At 43.8% G+C, this 15,394-nt stretch overlaps 1 protein-coding gene across 1 annotated transcript in view; it reads right to left on the bottom strand.

Annotated features, from left to right (window-relative positions):
• Positions 1-15,394, bottom strand: part of LOC122679938 — a 120,400-nt gene that overhangs the window by 37,659 nt on the left and 67,347 nt on the right. Inside the window, 3 exon segments of the mRNA XM_043880796.1 lie at positions 3,587-3,907; positions 14,146-14,232; positions 14,347-14,477. Coding sequence (XP_043736731.1) covers positions 3,587-3,907; positions 14,146-14,232; positions 14,347-14,477 — 539 coding nt within the window.

Here is a 15,394-nt window from a genome sequence, read left to right as displayed (position 1 = left end):
AACCCTTTGTGACCCCATGAACTATAGCCTGTCAGGCTCCTCTGTCCATGGAACTCTCCAGGCCAGAATACTGGAGTGGATAACCTTTCCCTGCTCCAGGGGATCTTTTCAACCCGGGGACTGAACCCAGGTCTCCTGCACTGCAGGCAGGTTCTTTGCTGTCTGAGCCACCAGGAAAGCCCAAGAATACTGCAGTGGGTAACCTATACCTTCTCCAGAAGATCTTCCCAACCCAGGAATTGAACCAGGATCTCCTGCATTGTAGGCAGATTCTTTACCAGCTGAGCTACCAGGAAAGCCCACTGGGGCCCAGAGAAAAAGTCATGACTTCACAGAAGCGAAGACCAGACCTACCTTCTTGTCTTATAAAGTCTTCTGGGGAGGTGGGGGCAGCTGTGGCTCACTGCAGGGACAAGGACATTGGTGGCAGAGGTATCAGGGAGTACTCAATGGTGTGAGCTCCCCTGAATGCTGACATTTTGAAACCAAGACCTGGCCCCACCCAACAGCCTGCAGATTCCAGTGCTGGGATGCCTAAGGTCAAACAACCCACAGGGCAGGAACACAGCCCTGCCCATTAGCGGATAGGCAGTCTAAACTCTTCCTGCGGTTATTGATATTTCTCCCAGCAATCTTGATTCCAGCTCGTGCTGGAATCAGTAACCTCAGATATGCACATGACACCACCCTTATGGCAGAAAGTGAAGAAGAACTAAAGAACCTCTTGATAAAAGTGAAAGAGGAAAGTGAAAAAGTTGGTTTAAAACTCAACATTCAGAAAACTAAGATCATGGCATCTGGGTCCCATTACTTCATGGCAAATAGATGGGGAAACAGTGGAAACAGTGACAGGCTTTATTTTGGGGGGGGCTCCAAAATCACTGCAGATGGTAACTGCAGCCATGAAATTAAAAAACGCTTACTCCTTGGAAGAAAAATTATGACCAACCTAGACAGCATATTAAAAAGCAGAGACATTACTTTGCCAACAAAGATCTATCTAGTCAAGGCTATGGTTTTTCCAGTAGTCATGTATGGATGTGAGAGTTGGACTGTAAAGAAAGCTGAGCACCAAAGGATTGATGCTTTTGAGCTGTGGTGTTACAGAAGACTCTTGAGAGTCCCTTGGACTGCAAGGAGATAAAATCAGTCCATCCTAAAGGAAATCAGTCCTGAATATTCATTGGAAAGACTGATGTCTCTTATGATCCTTTGTATTTCAGTGTTGTCTGTTGTGATCTCTCCATTTTCATTTCTAATTTTGTTGATTTGGTTCTTCTACCTTTGTTTCTTGATGAATCTGGCTAACGGTTTGTCAATTTTATTTACCTTTTCAAAAAACCAGCTTTAGCTTTGTTGATTTTTGCTATGGTCTCTTTTGTTTCTTTTGCATTTATTTCTGCCCTAATTTTTAAGATTCCTTTCCTTCTACTAACCCTGGGGTTCTTCATTTCTTCCTTCTCTAGTTGCTTTAGGTGTAGAGTTGAAGCTAAAACTTCAATACTTTGGCCACATGATGCAAAGAGCTGACTCATTTGAAAAGACCCTGATGATGGGAAAGATTGAAGGCAGGAGGAGAAGGGGACGACAGAGGATGAGATGGTTGGATGGCATCACTGACTCAATAGACATGAGTTTGAGTAAACTCCAGGAGTTGGTGATGGACGGGGAGGCCTGTCATGCTGCAGTCCATGAGGTCACAAAGAGTCTGACATGACTGAGTGACTGAACTGAACTGAAACTCTTCCTGAGCTCACAGCTGCCTCTACACACATCTTTTGACAGGGCCCCGCACACAGAAGATCAAGAACTAGCTCCATCCACCAGTCATCAGACACCAGTCACTCCCACCAGGAAGCCTGCACAAGCCTCTAGATGAGTCTCACCCACCAGGGGGCAGACACCAAAAGGAAGAAGAAGGACAATCCTCCAGCCTGTGGAAGAACGACCATAAACACAGAAAGTTAGACAAAATGAGATAGCAGAAGAATATATTCCAGAAAAAGAAAAACAAGATAAAATCCCAGAAGAACAACTAAGTGAAGTTGAAATAGGCAATATGCCTGAGAAAGAATGTAGAATAATGATAGTAAAGATGATCCAAGATTTCAGAAAAAGAATGGAGGCATGGAATGAGATTGTATAAGAAATGTTTAACAGAGAGCTAGAAGATATACAGAACAGAGTTGAAGAATACAGTAAAAGAAATGAAAAATATACTAGAAGGAACCAATAGCAGAATAAATGAGGCAGAAAAACAGATAAGTGAGCTAGAAGAAAGAATGGTGAATATCACTGTTGTAGGACAGAAAAAAGAATGTAAAAATGTGAGGACAATCTTTGGGACAACATTAAGAAACTTCTGGGACAACGTTAAATGCACAAACATGCACATTTTAGGGGCCCTTGAAGGAGAAGAGGCCTGAGAAAATATTTGAAGAGATAATAGCTGAAAATTTCCCTAATATGGGAAGGGAAATAGCCACTGAAGTCCAGTATAAACCCAAGAAGGCACATATCAAGACACACATTAATCAAACTGACAAACTGACAAAAGTTAAAGACAAAGAGAAACTATTAAAAGCAACAAATAACTTACAAGGAATCCTCATAAGTTTATCAGCCAATTTTTCAGCAGATACTTTGCAGGTCAAAAGAGAGTGGCATGATATATTTAAACTGATAAAAGGGGGAAACCTACCATCAAAAATCCTCTACCCAGCAAGGCTCTTGTTCAGTTTCTATGGAGAAATCAAAAGTTTTACAGACAAGAAAAAGCTAAAAGAATCCAACACCACTAAACCAGCTTACAACAAATGCTAAAGGAACTTCTCTAGGAAGAAAATAAAGCCATAGAAGAAAAGAGAAAATTATGAATGAGAAAGCATACCAGTAAAGGCAAACATACAGTAAAGGTAGGAAAACATTCACACACAAATACGATACCAAAACTAGCAATCAGGAGGAGAGTTAAAATGCAGACTATTGGAAATGCATTGGAAACTAAGAGACCAGCAACCTACAATAGACTGCATATCAAAACCTCATGGAAACCACAAAACAAAACTCTATATATTCACACAAAAAAGAAAAGAAATCCAAACACAGTATTAAAGATAGCCATCAAATCATAAGAGAAGAGAATCAAAGAGGAAGGGAAGAAAAAAAGACCTACCAAAAAAACACAAAGCAATTAACAGAATGTCAGTAAGAACACACATATCTATAATTACCTTAAATGTAAACTGACTCAGTACTCCAACCAAAATACATAGACTGGCTGGATGAAAACAAAAACAAGACCCATTTATATGTATTGTCACTTGTCCGTGGGTCCTCACACTCCATTTTGGGGGCACCACTGCTTGGATCAGCGGGTTCTATTGGCACCTCCCCCAAATACCCACCTGCTGATACTCTGTCTCTCTAGGACCTGTGAGTGTAATAAACTCACATCTCTCCTTACCTGAACCTCTCATATATCCCCTCATAGAGCTGCACTCGTCTGACCATCCCATGAAAGAATACAACAAGCTACCATGATGAACCTTTCTGGTTATTCCATCCTATATCAGACAGGACTTACCTGAGCAGACTGCTCCAGCATCATAGTCATGGGAATAACCCTGAGGACGATAGTCTTTCACTTTAGGATACCTACACTGCCTCAGAGCTGACTCTGTCCCTCTGCAGGAAATATAAGAAAACCAAATGGGGCCAGCTGCTGGTCCAAAATAAGATCTTTGGGGAGCATCAATAGCAGCTCCACACCCCAGCTGTCTGCACACGACAGCTGCCTCTTCTAAGCTCCACTTGTAATCATGCACCGTGCCCCATTTTCCTTGTTGTTTCACTTCCACTCTCCCCTCACAGCGGTGACCTCCATTCATCAGCCTCAGATTCACAGCTGTAAGAGACACAGACACAGGACACAAGAGAGATTTTAGGATACCACGCAGTAGTATACTGGCAAGTGATTAAAAAAAAAAAAAATGAATACTCTGACCTCTGAAAAAGAATATCCTTGTGAATAGCATTTCTTGACTTCTGTGGTATAAATATTCCTACAATGGCCAACTCAAAGCTCCCAATGTGCCATCACTGAACCTAGAGCAGGAAAGGAGGCACCAGGTATTTCCCATGAGCCTGCAGAACCAGCTCCAGGGACATCACCGAGGAGAGGCCTTCAGAGACTCTGGATGCTGCCCTCCGTATAGATGTGCTCAAGGCTACAAAGGCTGAGCTTCCCCATCTCAGTTACAACTCATGGCCCAGGATCTGGGGAGGAATCCTCCCTCTCCTTCCCTGTCCATAAGGAGCATCTCATGCAGCCTAGGAACAGAGGGCTGGGTAACAGGCTCTAAAGTGTCCCAGTTATTCCTGTTGCCTGGTATTCACATCTTTGTGTAATCCCCACACTGGAATGTACATAGTAACATGCACATAACAAATAGAATATGGCAAAAATGATGAGATGTCACTGAAGAGATTATGCTTCAAGATGACTCTGGTTTTTCCTTTGGTGACCTATCTTGCTCTCTCTCTTGCTCTGAATATGCCAACTGCCACATGTGAACTACTTATTGAGAGACCCTTGTGACAAGGAAAGGAGGCAGGCCCCAAGCCAACAGCCAGCAAGGGACTGAGTCTCTCAGTTCAACAGTCCACCAAGGTCTGGATGCTGCCAACATCCAAGTGAGTACATTTGAGTGATAACAAACCCTAGTTGAACTTTCAGATGATTGCATCCTTGCAAGATATCATGAGTCAGAGAACCCAGATAGGACATGTCAATTCCTGGCCCACGAAAGTGTGAGATACTAGGTGTTTGCTCACTTAAGCTGGCAAGTTCAGAACTAATTTGTTGCTCAACGACATATAACTAATGCATGGCTTCCCTCCAGAGTCAGCAGACAGGGATCAATAAGCTGGGGGGTTATACACGAGCCCTCACTGCTTCACCCAGATGAGACTTCTTTCTGTGTGAACAGGTCTGCTGCCTGGTCCCACCTGGAACTGGGACCCAAACCATTTCTCTCTGTCACATCAGGTCTCACCCCATGTCCCAGGCTCTTGCCTTCCTGTTGGGAACTGAGCAGTGAGTTTCCATGAATAAGCTCCATTGGCTTTTAACTCGGGTCAGAAAATGAGAATCTTTCTTATAGTCTAAGGAGAAGTGGTCCCTGGCATACGATTCACACTGCTCAGGTCTATGACCCACCCCACGTGCTCTCACTCTGGAAACAGAAGTGGTGCATCCCAGAGGGAACATCTGGGAAATGCTGAACTGGAGAAGATCGTGGTGTGTAGTTGGCTCAGGCAGGTGGCCACAACAAGATATCACAGCCTGACTGGTTAAACAACAGAAATGTATTTATCTTATCACAGTTCTGGAGGCTGGTAAGTCAAGATCAAGGTGCTGGCAAGGCTGTGTTCATTACGAGACTTCTGCTCTTGGCTTGTAGGCCATGGCTCCCTCACTGTGTGCTCACCTGGTCTTTCCTCAGGACAGGTACACAGGGAGAAAGGGAGAGAGATCTGCAAAAGAGGGAGGGAGATCTACCTCTTCTTCTTCTTCTTATAATGTCACCTATTAGATTAGGGCCACATCCTTATATCTTATTTAACATTGGTGGTGGTTTAGTCACTAAGTCATGTCCAACTCTTGCAACCTCATGGACTATAGCCTGCCAGGCTCCTCTGACCATGGAATTTCCCAGGCAAGAATACTGGAGTGGATAGCCATTTCCTTCTCCAGGGCATCTTCCCAACCCAAGGATCAAACTCACCTCTCCTGCATTGGCAAGAGGATTCTTTATCACTGAGCCACCAGGGAAGCCTATTAAACCTCAGTTACTTCCTAAACACCCCATTTCCAGTGGAGTCTAACTAGGGCCTAGGATTCAACATATTAATTATGGAACGATACAGTTCAGTCCGTAGACCTGGAGAGGTCCAGGTCTTTTTAAGTACTGTAAACACAGAATATAATAAGACAATGTCCTTGCCTACATGTAGTTTTTATCTAGTTCATGACACAAACAAGGAGATGATTTCATTACTGTGAAAAGCTTTAGATTTTCTCAGTAATGGTAGGCTTGCTTATTGAGGCTATTTCCTCTGTTGAAAAAGTATAATTAATTTACTAAAATTATCTTAAAAGCATTAAAGATCTGATAAAGAAGGAAGGGAAAATTGGGCCAGCTCTGAAGGGAATATGTAAATTCACTGAGACTCAAAGAAATAGAAAACATAAAAAAGAAAAGAAAGAAAGAAAAACTAACCAGAAATTCTGGAGCTGAATAATATAATTAGTGAACTGAAGAATTCAATACAGAGCCTCAAAAACAGTCTTGACCATCAGAGAAGTAGAAATATCATATGACATCCCTTATATATGAATCTGAAAAGAAACGAAAAAGTGGACTTATTTACAAAACAGAAACAGACTCACAGATCTAGAGAACTGAACTCGTGTTTGTTAAGGGGAAATAATAGGGTGAAGGGAGACTTAGGGAGTTTGGGATCAGTTCCTACACACTGCTATATTTAAAGTGGATAATCAACAAGGACCTACTATACAGCACAGGGAACTCTACTGAGTGTTATGTGGCAGCCTGGATGGGAGGGTAGTTTAGGAGAGAATGGATACATGGATCTGTGTGGCTGAGTTTCCTTGCTGTTCACCTGAAACTATCATAACATTGTTAATTGGCTATGTTCATTGTTCAGTGTAGTGGGAATTCCTAATAATGTACTTTCACAGCCTTGAGAAATTTCACAGAAATTGCACCTGGAAAAACAGCAGATATTAAGAAACTGTGTTTTTCTTAAGAATAATCTCCCTGTTACAAACCCCAAGGCCAGACCCAGAAGTGAGTATGACTGGGATCATGAAAGCATGGACCTTGGAACAGCAGGTCAGCATCAGGCATGAATGCTGCCTACACACTTGCTGATTGTTCCTGAGACTAGCCCAAAAGGGAACAGTCTGGAGTAAAAACAAGGAGATCCAGACTATGTCAGTGTAGAGTCTTGGGAAAAATAAGATCAAAAAAGGCAAAGATGGGCACAATAAAGGACAGAAATAGTATGGACCTAACAGAAGCAGAAGATATTAAGAAGAGGTGGGAAGAATACACAGAAGAAATATACAACAAAGATCTTCATGAGCCAGTCACAGTGGTGTGATCACCAACCTAGAGCCAGACATCCTGGAATGTGAAGTCAAATGGGCCTTAGGAAGCATCACTACAAACAAAGCTAGTGGAGGTGATGGAATTTCAGCTGAGCTATTTCAAATCCTAAAAGATGATGCTGTGAAAGTGCTGTACTCAATATGCCAGCAAATTTGGAAAACTCAGCAGTGGTCACAGGACTGGAAAGGGTCAGTTTTCATTCCAATCCCAAAGAAAGGCAATGCCAAAGAATACTCAAACTACTGCACAATTCCACTCATCTTACATGCCTCCCTGATGGCTCAGATGGTAAAACGTCTGCCTGCAATGCAGGAGACCTGGGTTCGATCCCTGGGTTGGGAAGATCCCCTGGAGAAGGAAATGGCAACCCACTCCAGTACTCTTGCCTAAAAAATTCCATAGACAGAGAAGCCTTGTAGGCTACAGTCCATGGTGTCACAAAGAGTCGGACACGACTGAGCGACTTCACTCACTCACTCATGTGCTAGTAAAGTAATGCTCAAATTCTCCGAGCCAGGCTTCAACAGTAAGTGAACCGTGAACTTCCAGATGTTCAAGCTGGATTTAGAAAAGGCAGAGGAACCAGAGATCAAATTGCCAACATCCGTTGGACGATCGAAAAAGTTAGCTCCAGAAAAACATCTGCTTTATTGACTATGCCAAAGGCTCTGACTGTGTGGACCACAACAAACTGTGGAAAATTCTGAAAGAAATGGGAATACCAGACCACCTGACCTGCCTCTTGAGAAATCTGCATGCAGGTCAGGAAGCAACAGTTAGAACTGGACATGGAACAACAGACTGGTTCCAAATAAGGAAAGGAGTATGTCAAGGCTGTATATTATCACCCTGCTTATTTAACTTATATGCAGAATACATCATGAGAAATGCTGGACTGGACAAAGCACAAGCCAAAATCAAGATTCTGGGAGAAATATCAATAACCTCAGATACACAGATGACACCACCCTTAAGGCAGAAAGCAAAGAAGAACTAAAGAGCCTCTTGATGAAAATGAAAGAGAGTGAAAAAGTTGGCTTAAAACTCAGCATTCAGAAAATTAAGATCATGGCATCTGGTCCCATCACTTCGCGGCAAATAGATGGGGAAACAGTGACAGACTTTATTTTGGGGGGCTCCAAAATCACTGCAGATGGTGACTCCAGCCATGAAATTAAAGCTTGCTCCCTGGAAGAAAAGTTATGACCAACCTAGACAGCATATTAAAAGCAGAAACATTACTTTACCAACAAAGGTCCGTCTAGTCAAAGCTATGGTTTTTCCAGTAGTCATGTATGGATGTGAGAGTTGGACTATAAATAAAACTGAGCACTGAAGATGTCAGGGAGTGTTTAACAGGAGGATTCCTACGTGCTGTCTCTCATGAGCCCTTTGATCCTTTTCAAGCAGAGCAGCACACTTCTCCCAGGAACTGAGGTCATTATGTGAGACAAGCTTGGATCTCCTTTAGTAAACATTCTCTTTACGACAAAACTGCTTAGTCTCGCTCCCCTTTCTTGAGATATGGATTGTCTCCTAACCTTGTGACCATTAATATCCCTTGTTCCCTTGGTAACAGTTGCTATATATTTTGTTTTCTGATCTTTGTCATTGTTGGAAAAAATTTCTTGTACCACAGCCTATATATACTCACAGAAAAATTATTAAAGCACCTTTGCTCCATCAGAGCTTGGGTCCCCGTGTCTTTTTTGTTTCTCTGTCTCTCTGTCTCTCTGTCTCTCTCTGTCTCTCTCTCTGTCTCTCTGTCTCTCTGTCTCTCTGTCTCTCTCTCTCTCTCTCTCTCTCTCTCTCTCTCTCTCTCTCTCAGGCTTCTAAGACCCTCTCAAGAAGGCGCTCTGTGCCTTCACCCCCTCAAGAGGGCACCTGGTGCCTTCATGAGCGATGCAAGCCCTGTGTCAAGGGCTTTATTGGTTTTCTGCGTAAACCAGGGAATATCAGCTTCTTTCTCTCTTTTACTTTCATATCATCGACTCTGGACTACCAGGTTCCGGTCCATTAAAGGACCCCAGAACAAAGAATTGATGATTTTGAGCTGTGATGTTGGAGAAGACTCTTGAGAGTCCCTTGGACTGCAAGGAGATAAAATCAGTCCATCCTAAAGCAAACCAGTCCTGAATATTCATTGGAAGGACTGATGCTGAAGCTGCAACTCCAATACTTTGGCCAATTGATGCAAAAAACTGACTCATTTGAAAAGACCTTGATGCTGGGAAAGATTGAAGGTGGGAGGAGAAGGGGATGACAGAAGATGAGGTGGTTAGATGGCATCACTGACTCAATGGACATGAGTTTGAGTAAACTCCAGGAGTTGGTGACGGACAGGGAGGCCTGTCGTGCTGCAGTCCATGGGGTCACAAAGAGTCAGACATGACTGAGCGACTGAACTGAACTGAACTGAGTCTGCAATTAGGAATAAAAGCTGAATTCAGAGTGGACACTGCGCCTTAGTCCAACAGAGGCTGCAGGCCCCCTGACCCATTGCACCAGATTTCATGTTCTGCCTTCATTTTCATCACTCACTCCAGGACCATTAGGGCAACAGTTCAGTCACCCAGTCATGTCCAATTCTTTGCGACCCCATGGACTACAGCACCCTGTCCCTCATGGTCTCCCAGAGTTTGACCTAGTTCGTGTTCATTGCATTAGTGATGCAGTCCAGTCATCTCATCCTCTGATGCCCTCTTCTCCTTCTGCCCTCAATCTTTCCCAGCATCAGGGACCTTTCCAATGAGTTGTTTGTTCACATCAGATGACCAAAATCCTGGAGCTTCAGCTTTAGCATCAGTCCTTCCAGTGAATATTCAGGGTCGATCTCCCTTGAGGTTGACTGGTTTGATCTCCTTGCTGTCCAAAGGACTTTCAAGAGTCTTCTTCAGAACCACAGTTTGAAAGCATCAATTCCTTGGCATTTTGGCTTCTTTATGGTCCAGCTCTCACAACCATTCGTGACACTGGGAAGACCATAACCTTGACTATATGGATCTTTGTCGGTAGAGTAGTGTCTCTGCTTTTCAACACAGTCTAGGTTTGTCATCGCTTTCCTGCCAAGAATCAGTTGTCTTCTGATTTCATGGCTGCAGCCACCATCCTCGGTGATTTTGGAGCCCAAGAAGAGGAAATCTGTCACTACTTCCACCTTTTCCCTCTCTATTTGCCAAGCAATAATGGGGCCAGATGCCTATACTACAATATAAAATAAAAGGTTTTTTTAAAAAAACAGACTTGACCAAGCAGAAGAATCAATGGGTTAAAAGAAAGATCAGTTGAAATTATGCAATCAGAGGAGCAAAAAGAATGAAAAGGAGTAAAAAAAAAAAAAAAAAAACCTACAGGAATTAAGGATGTCATTAAGAGAAACAAGGTATCCAAGATGCCTACTCAGTCATGTCTGACTCTTTGTGACCCCATGGACTGCAGCCCTCCAGAATCCTCTGTACACAGGATTCACCAGGCAAGAATACTGGAGTGGGTTGTCATTTCCTTCTCCAGGGGATCTTCCTGGCCCAGGGATCGAACCTGTGTCCCTTACGTCTCCCATATTGGCAGGTGGCTTCATTACCACTAGTGCCACCTGGAAGCTTGCGTTCTAATCTTACCTGTACTACTTACTCACATCTTACCTGTATTATTTAGACAAGTGATTTAACTTTTCCTTGCCTCAGTTTCCTGAAATATTTTTTGAGATAAATATATCCTGCCTAGTAGGACTGTTGTGCACTCAAGTTCATATAGGTACCTGGTAACGTAGTAGTCACAGTCATAGTGTAAAGAGCTCCCATATAAATCATGACAAAATGACAAACATCACAACCTAAAAATCACAAATGTTGTGAGCAAACAATGAAGGAGTACATGAAACATTAAATTAGTGAATACACACTAGTTTTTGCCTATGAAACTGGGTAAGATTTTAAAACTTGGTAAAAAGCAAATGTTAGTGAGGATAAGTGGAATCTAATAGTCTCACACAGCACTAGTGGAAATAAAATTCAGTGCAAACATTTCAAAAGGCACTTAATCTCTATGTACCAAAAGCCTTAAAGATATTCATAGCCTATAAAACAGCAATTCCAGCCAGAAAATATTGTTAAGAGAAATAATCATGAATGGTTCTTACATTTAAATACAGAAAAGTTAAGAGCAACTTTTTTCATGATAGCAGAAATGTCGGAAACTACTAAATGCCTGACAAAATAAAATTTAACTTTTAAGGCAGGACAAAAAACGTTAAATAAAATTTTCTCTGTATGTTTGTTTGGTCCTCCTCCTAATATGCAGTATGCATCTGTATTGCAGAGTAACCAGGACTTCTCAAGTATGGGAGTGCCTGCTTGGCCTTGAAGATGAATTATTTTTTTCTTCTGATAATAGCATTGTAACTTGCTAAAAGAACAGCATTCTTTCCCAGCTCTACTGGGGGTCATGGTGACTTGATGCTTAACTGACATATATATCCTTGGTGAACTTCATGTAAAATATCAGTATATCATTCTGATATATGATCCTTTGTCTCAAAACTGTATATGACTATGCCTTCATCTTCTAACATGAAAATTACCCAGAGTTTTTCCAAATATCTGCTTCCAAGGTTATTAGCCTCAGTGTGGGTGGAATAAAATTCCCTTTTTTCCTCCTTAACTTGATTAATTGAATTTGTTTTGATCTGTGTAACACAGGTGGTTAAGTGAGTATATTGCATTTCAATTATGTAGCGAAATAATTGGAAGAAATTTAAAATTTCCATATTTTCTCTGGAATAGCCTATATTTTTGTAATACTATGATTAAACATTTTTATTGAGTGAAAGAATACTTAATGATATAAAAGTGTTAGTCATTCAGTCATGTCCAACTGTTTGCCACCCCATGAACTGTGTAGCCTGACAGACTCCTCTGTCCATGGGATTCTCCAGGCAAGCGCACTGGAGTGGGTAGTCATTCCCGTCTCCAGGGAATCTTCCTGACCCAGGGATTGAAGCCTGGTCTCTGGCTGCAGGCAGATTCTTTACCATCTGAGCCACCAGGGAAGCCCATAATGATATAGAAATATGTGCAAAATATATTGTTAACTTTTAAAAACAGGTTACAAAATAATATATACTGAATTACCTAATCTTGAGGGTCTATGTTATTGTGTATAAGGACATCAGTTATGCTTGAAGGGACCATTTTTCACCAATGCCCATCATGGATTTCATGGTGGAGACTCCTATAATGTGTGCCGAGCCCAGAAATCATCAAAATGCTCACAGAAGCCAGGAATATTGTTATACAAGGAGACCACTGTTATACAAGACCAATGTCATATGAAGTAGAATAAGAACAAATTTTTGGTAGGATAATACTGAACAGTGTTGTTTCACTGAAACAACAAAATGAGAAGAACACTTCCTTTGGCAAAATGATCTTGCTTCATAAGTAACTTCTAAAGAAACTTCCTAGTTTACAAGTAAGGGTGGATGCCTTGCAAAGAACACGAATTGTCTCCCCCTTCGGGGGTACAAAATACACCTCTGTCCTCCAGAAGCCAGAAGAGACGCTTCACCAGCATCTGCCCAGCAACCAGCACTCAAGGAGCAGAGATGAGGAGGGAGGGGGATTCCCAAGGACAGCTGCAGACTGGAGGCTGAGATCTAGGGGACAAGAGTGAGCTCTGAGATGAGACAGAGCTGCACTGAGTCTCAGCGGACCAGCACCCACATCTGACAGAGCCACCTCCTCCAGTCTGGAGACCAGATTCTCCGCAGCCCCATCCCTGACACCAGCCATCCTCTCACTCAGGGGCAACCAGCTCCATGGAGGGACCAGAGAGGGCACGAGAGAGAAAGTGCTCCCTACAGACTCACAGCAGATCCTGGGAGGGGAAAGGACTGTCCCAGGCCCCCAGCACATCAGGAAACAAGTCACGGGAACTGGGGCAGAGACTCAGGAACTTACACACTTGGGGTTGCATGTCAACTGATCTCTACAGACAAGAGGTCTCCTCTCCTGACTGCTGACTTCTCTGCTCCACAATGGACACCTGGTAGGAACAGGTGAGGCCAGCAGGCAGAGCCTCTCACAGAGCCCAGTGCTGGGCAGACATGGCAACAAGCAGAGGGGAGCCCGGGGGATGGGCGAGAGGAGCCAGAGAGAGGCAGGCAGGTGCACGATTGTCTCTGATCTGGTTACATGCAGCGACCCAGCCCTGTGGGACCCTGTGTGCCTCACAGACCTACAGACTCAGTCTCTGCTCAGAAGCCCCATTCCTCTCACACAGACAGGCTTCACACACCCTCTCACACACACACACACACTCTCACACACATCCGCACCCACCCTCACACAAACACCCTTACACACTCCTCACTCACCCTCACATACACACACACTCTCACACTGTCCTCACACACACACAGACACACACAAACACACTCCTCACTCACCCTCACATAAACACACACTCTCACACTGTCCTCACACACACACAGACACACACAAACACACTCCTCACTCACCCTCACATACACTCATATCAGCAAAAAGCCCGCAGGAGCATAGACAGGAAACACAGGGACCCAGGGGCAATGCTCACACACCAGGCACATGGAGTGTGTGGGAACAGCCCAGAGTCCCAGCTGAGCTCAGTCGCTGGACCTTCCACACACCGGGAGCCACTGGGACTCCTAGAAGCTCCCTGAGAACAAGGGAGACAGTGGAGGGGACTCAGGCTGACCCAGCTCCGTCCAGACCAAAGCTCATTGCTCTGTAAAAATCTGCCGCTATGACCAATGGACTCCTCACAGGAGAGGGACCAGTATTCACAGTCAGCGTGGCTCCTTTTTAGTCAAAAACACTGAGGCTCGGCTCCAGAACTCCAGACACATTTCCCTTCACCACGGCGTCCACTGCCTGGTGTGCATCCAGGACAGAGGGGCAGCTCTTACCTTGACCACCCACCACAGTGCTGAGGAGGAGGACACAGAGTCCCTGGAGGGAGAGGTGTCGGCTCAGAGCCATCCTGACTTCACGTCCTCAAGGTCACAGTCCCAGCTGCAGGATCAGCCTGTGAGGAGGCGTCAGGGTGCCGACTGGGGTCTATATAGACCATCCCCTACATCCTCCCTCCTGAGAACCAATAGCGACACCTTTTACCATTTCAGGCACTATCGGAGGCTGCATCTGCCACTTTCTGAAGCTCAGACACCAATGAGCTTCTGCATCTTCTACATCTCCTTTTATGAGCAACACGGTCCTTTGACCTCCTGCTTCCGTGGTCCTGAGAACCAGGCCCCATAATCGGGGCTGGCGTAGAAAACTGAGTACCTTTCTTTCCTCTGATCACCCTGGCGGATCCCCAAGGACTGTGAGATCTCACAGGGTCAGGTTGTTGAATCTATTGGCCCGTGGGGAATAACTCTAGTGGAATCAAGCACTGATCTTCCCAGTACAGAGCTCAGGGTAGTAGCCGAGCACTAGAAGACAGCTTGAAATACAAGAATATTTGTCAGGCCAGCAGAAAATGAGGACAAGGATTGCAGGAAATCACAGACCATGGAGAGGGTGATATGGAAACCATTAAGCTGAAGGGATGAGGTTGTAGGTCTTCTCTTCTCGGAATGATCTGGAGACTGGGTCCTAGAGAAGGTGCATGTGTGCTTAATTGTGTCCTACTCTTTGTGACCCCTGAAATGTAACCCACCAGGCTCTTCTGTCCATAGGCTTTCACAGGCAAGCATACTGGAGTGTGTTGCCATTTCCTTCTCAAGGGTATCTTCCTAACCCAGGGACCGAACCCATGCCTTTTGTGTCTCCTGCATTGGCAGGCAGGTTCTTTATTGCAGAACCATCTGGGAAGCCCTATAAGGGATTTTCAGACATGCTAAATTCCTTCCCATTTATTGCATTTCATTTTATGTAAATACCCCTTTCAGCTAGTCAACAAATGATGCTTCAGGAGAGAAAGAGATTGCTGTTATAGGAAACAAAGAGAAAGTAGTAGTCATTATTGAACTCTAGCCCTCCAAAATAGGAGTGGGAATCTCTAGAAGAAAATACATAGCTTAGAAAGATTAACGCTTTCTAAACTTCACATTTTCCCCCTTTGGATATTGAGAGTTTGATTTGATAGGATTCAGAACCCACTTGTATTATAAGCCACAACTAAAGAAGGTGCAAAATATTGTTTAAGGGAAC

This window comes from Cervus elaphus, chromosome 22, assembly GCF_910594005.1.
Source record: "Cervus elaphus chromosome 22, mCerEla1.1, whole genome shotgun sequence".
Taxonomy (NCBI): Eukaryota; Metazoa; Chordata; class Mammalia; order Artiodactyla; family Cervidae; genus Cervus; species Cervus elaphus.
Note: the sequence above shows the minus strand (reverse complement) of the source record. Positions and strands in the feature narration are given on the sequence as shown.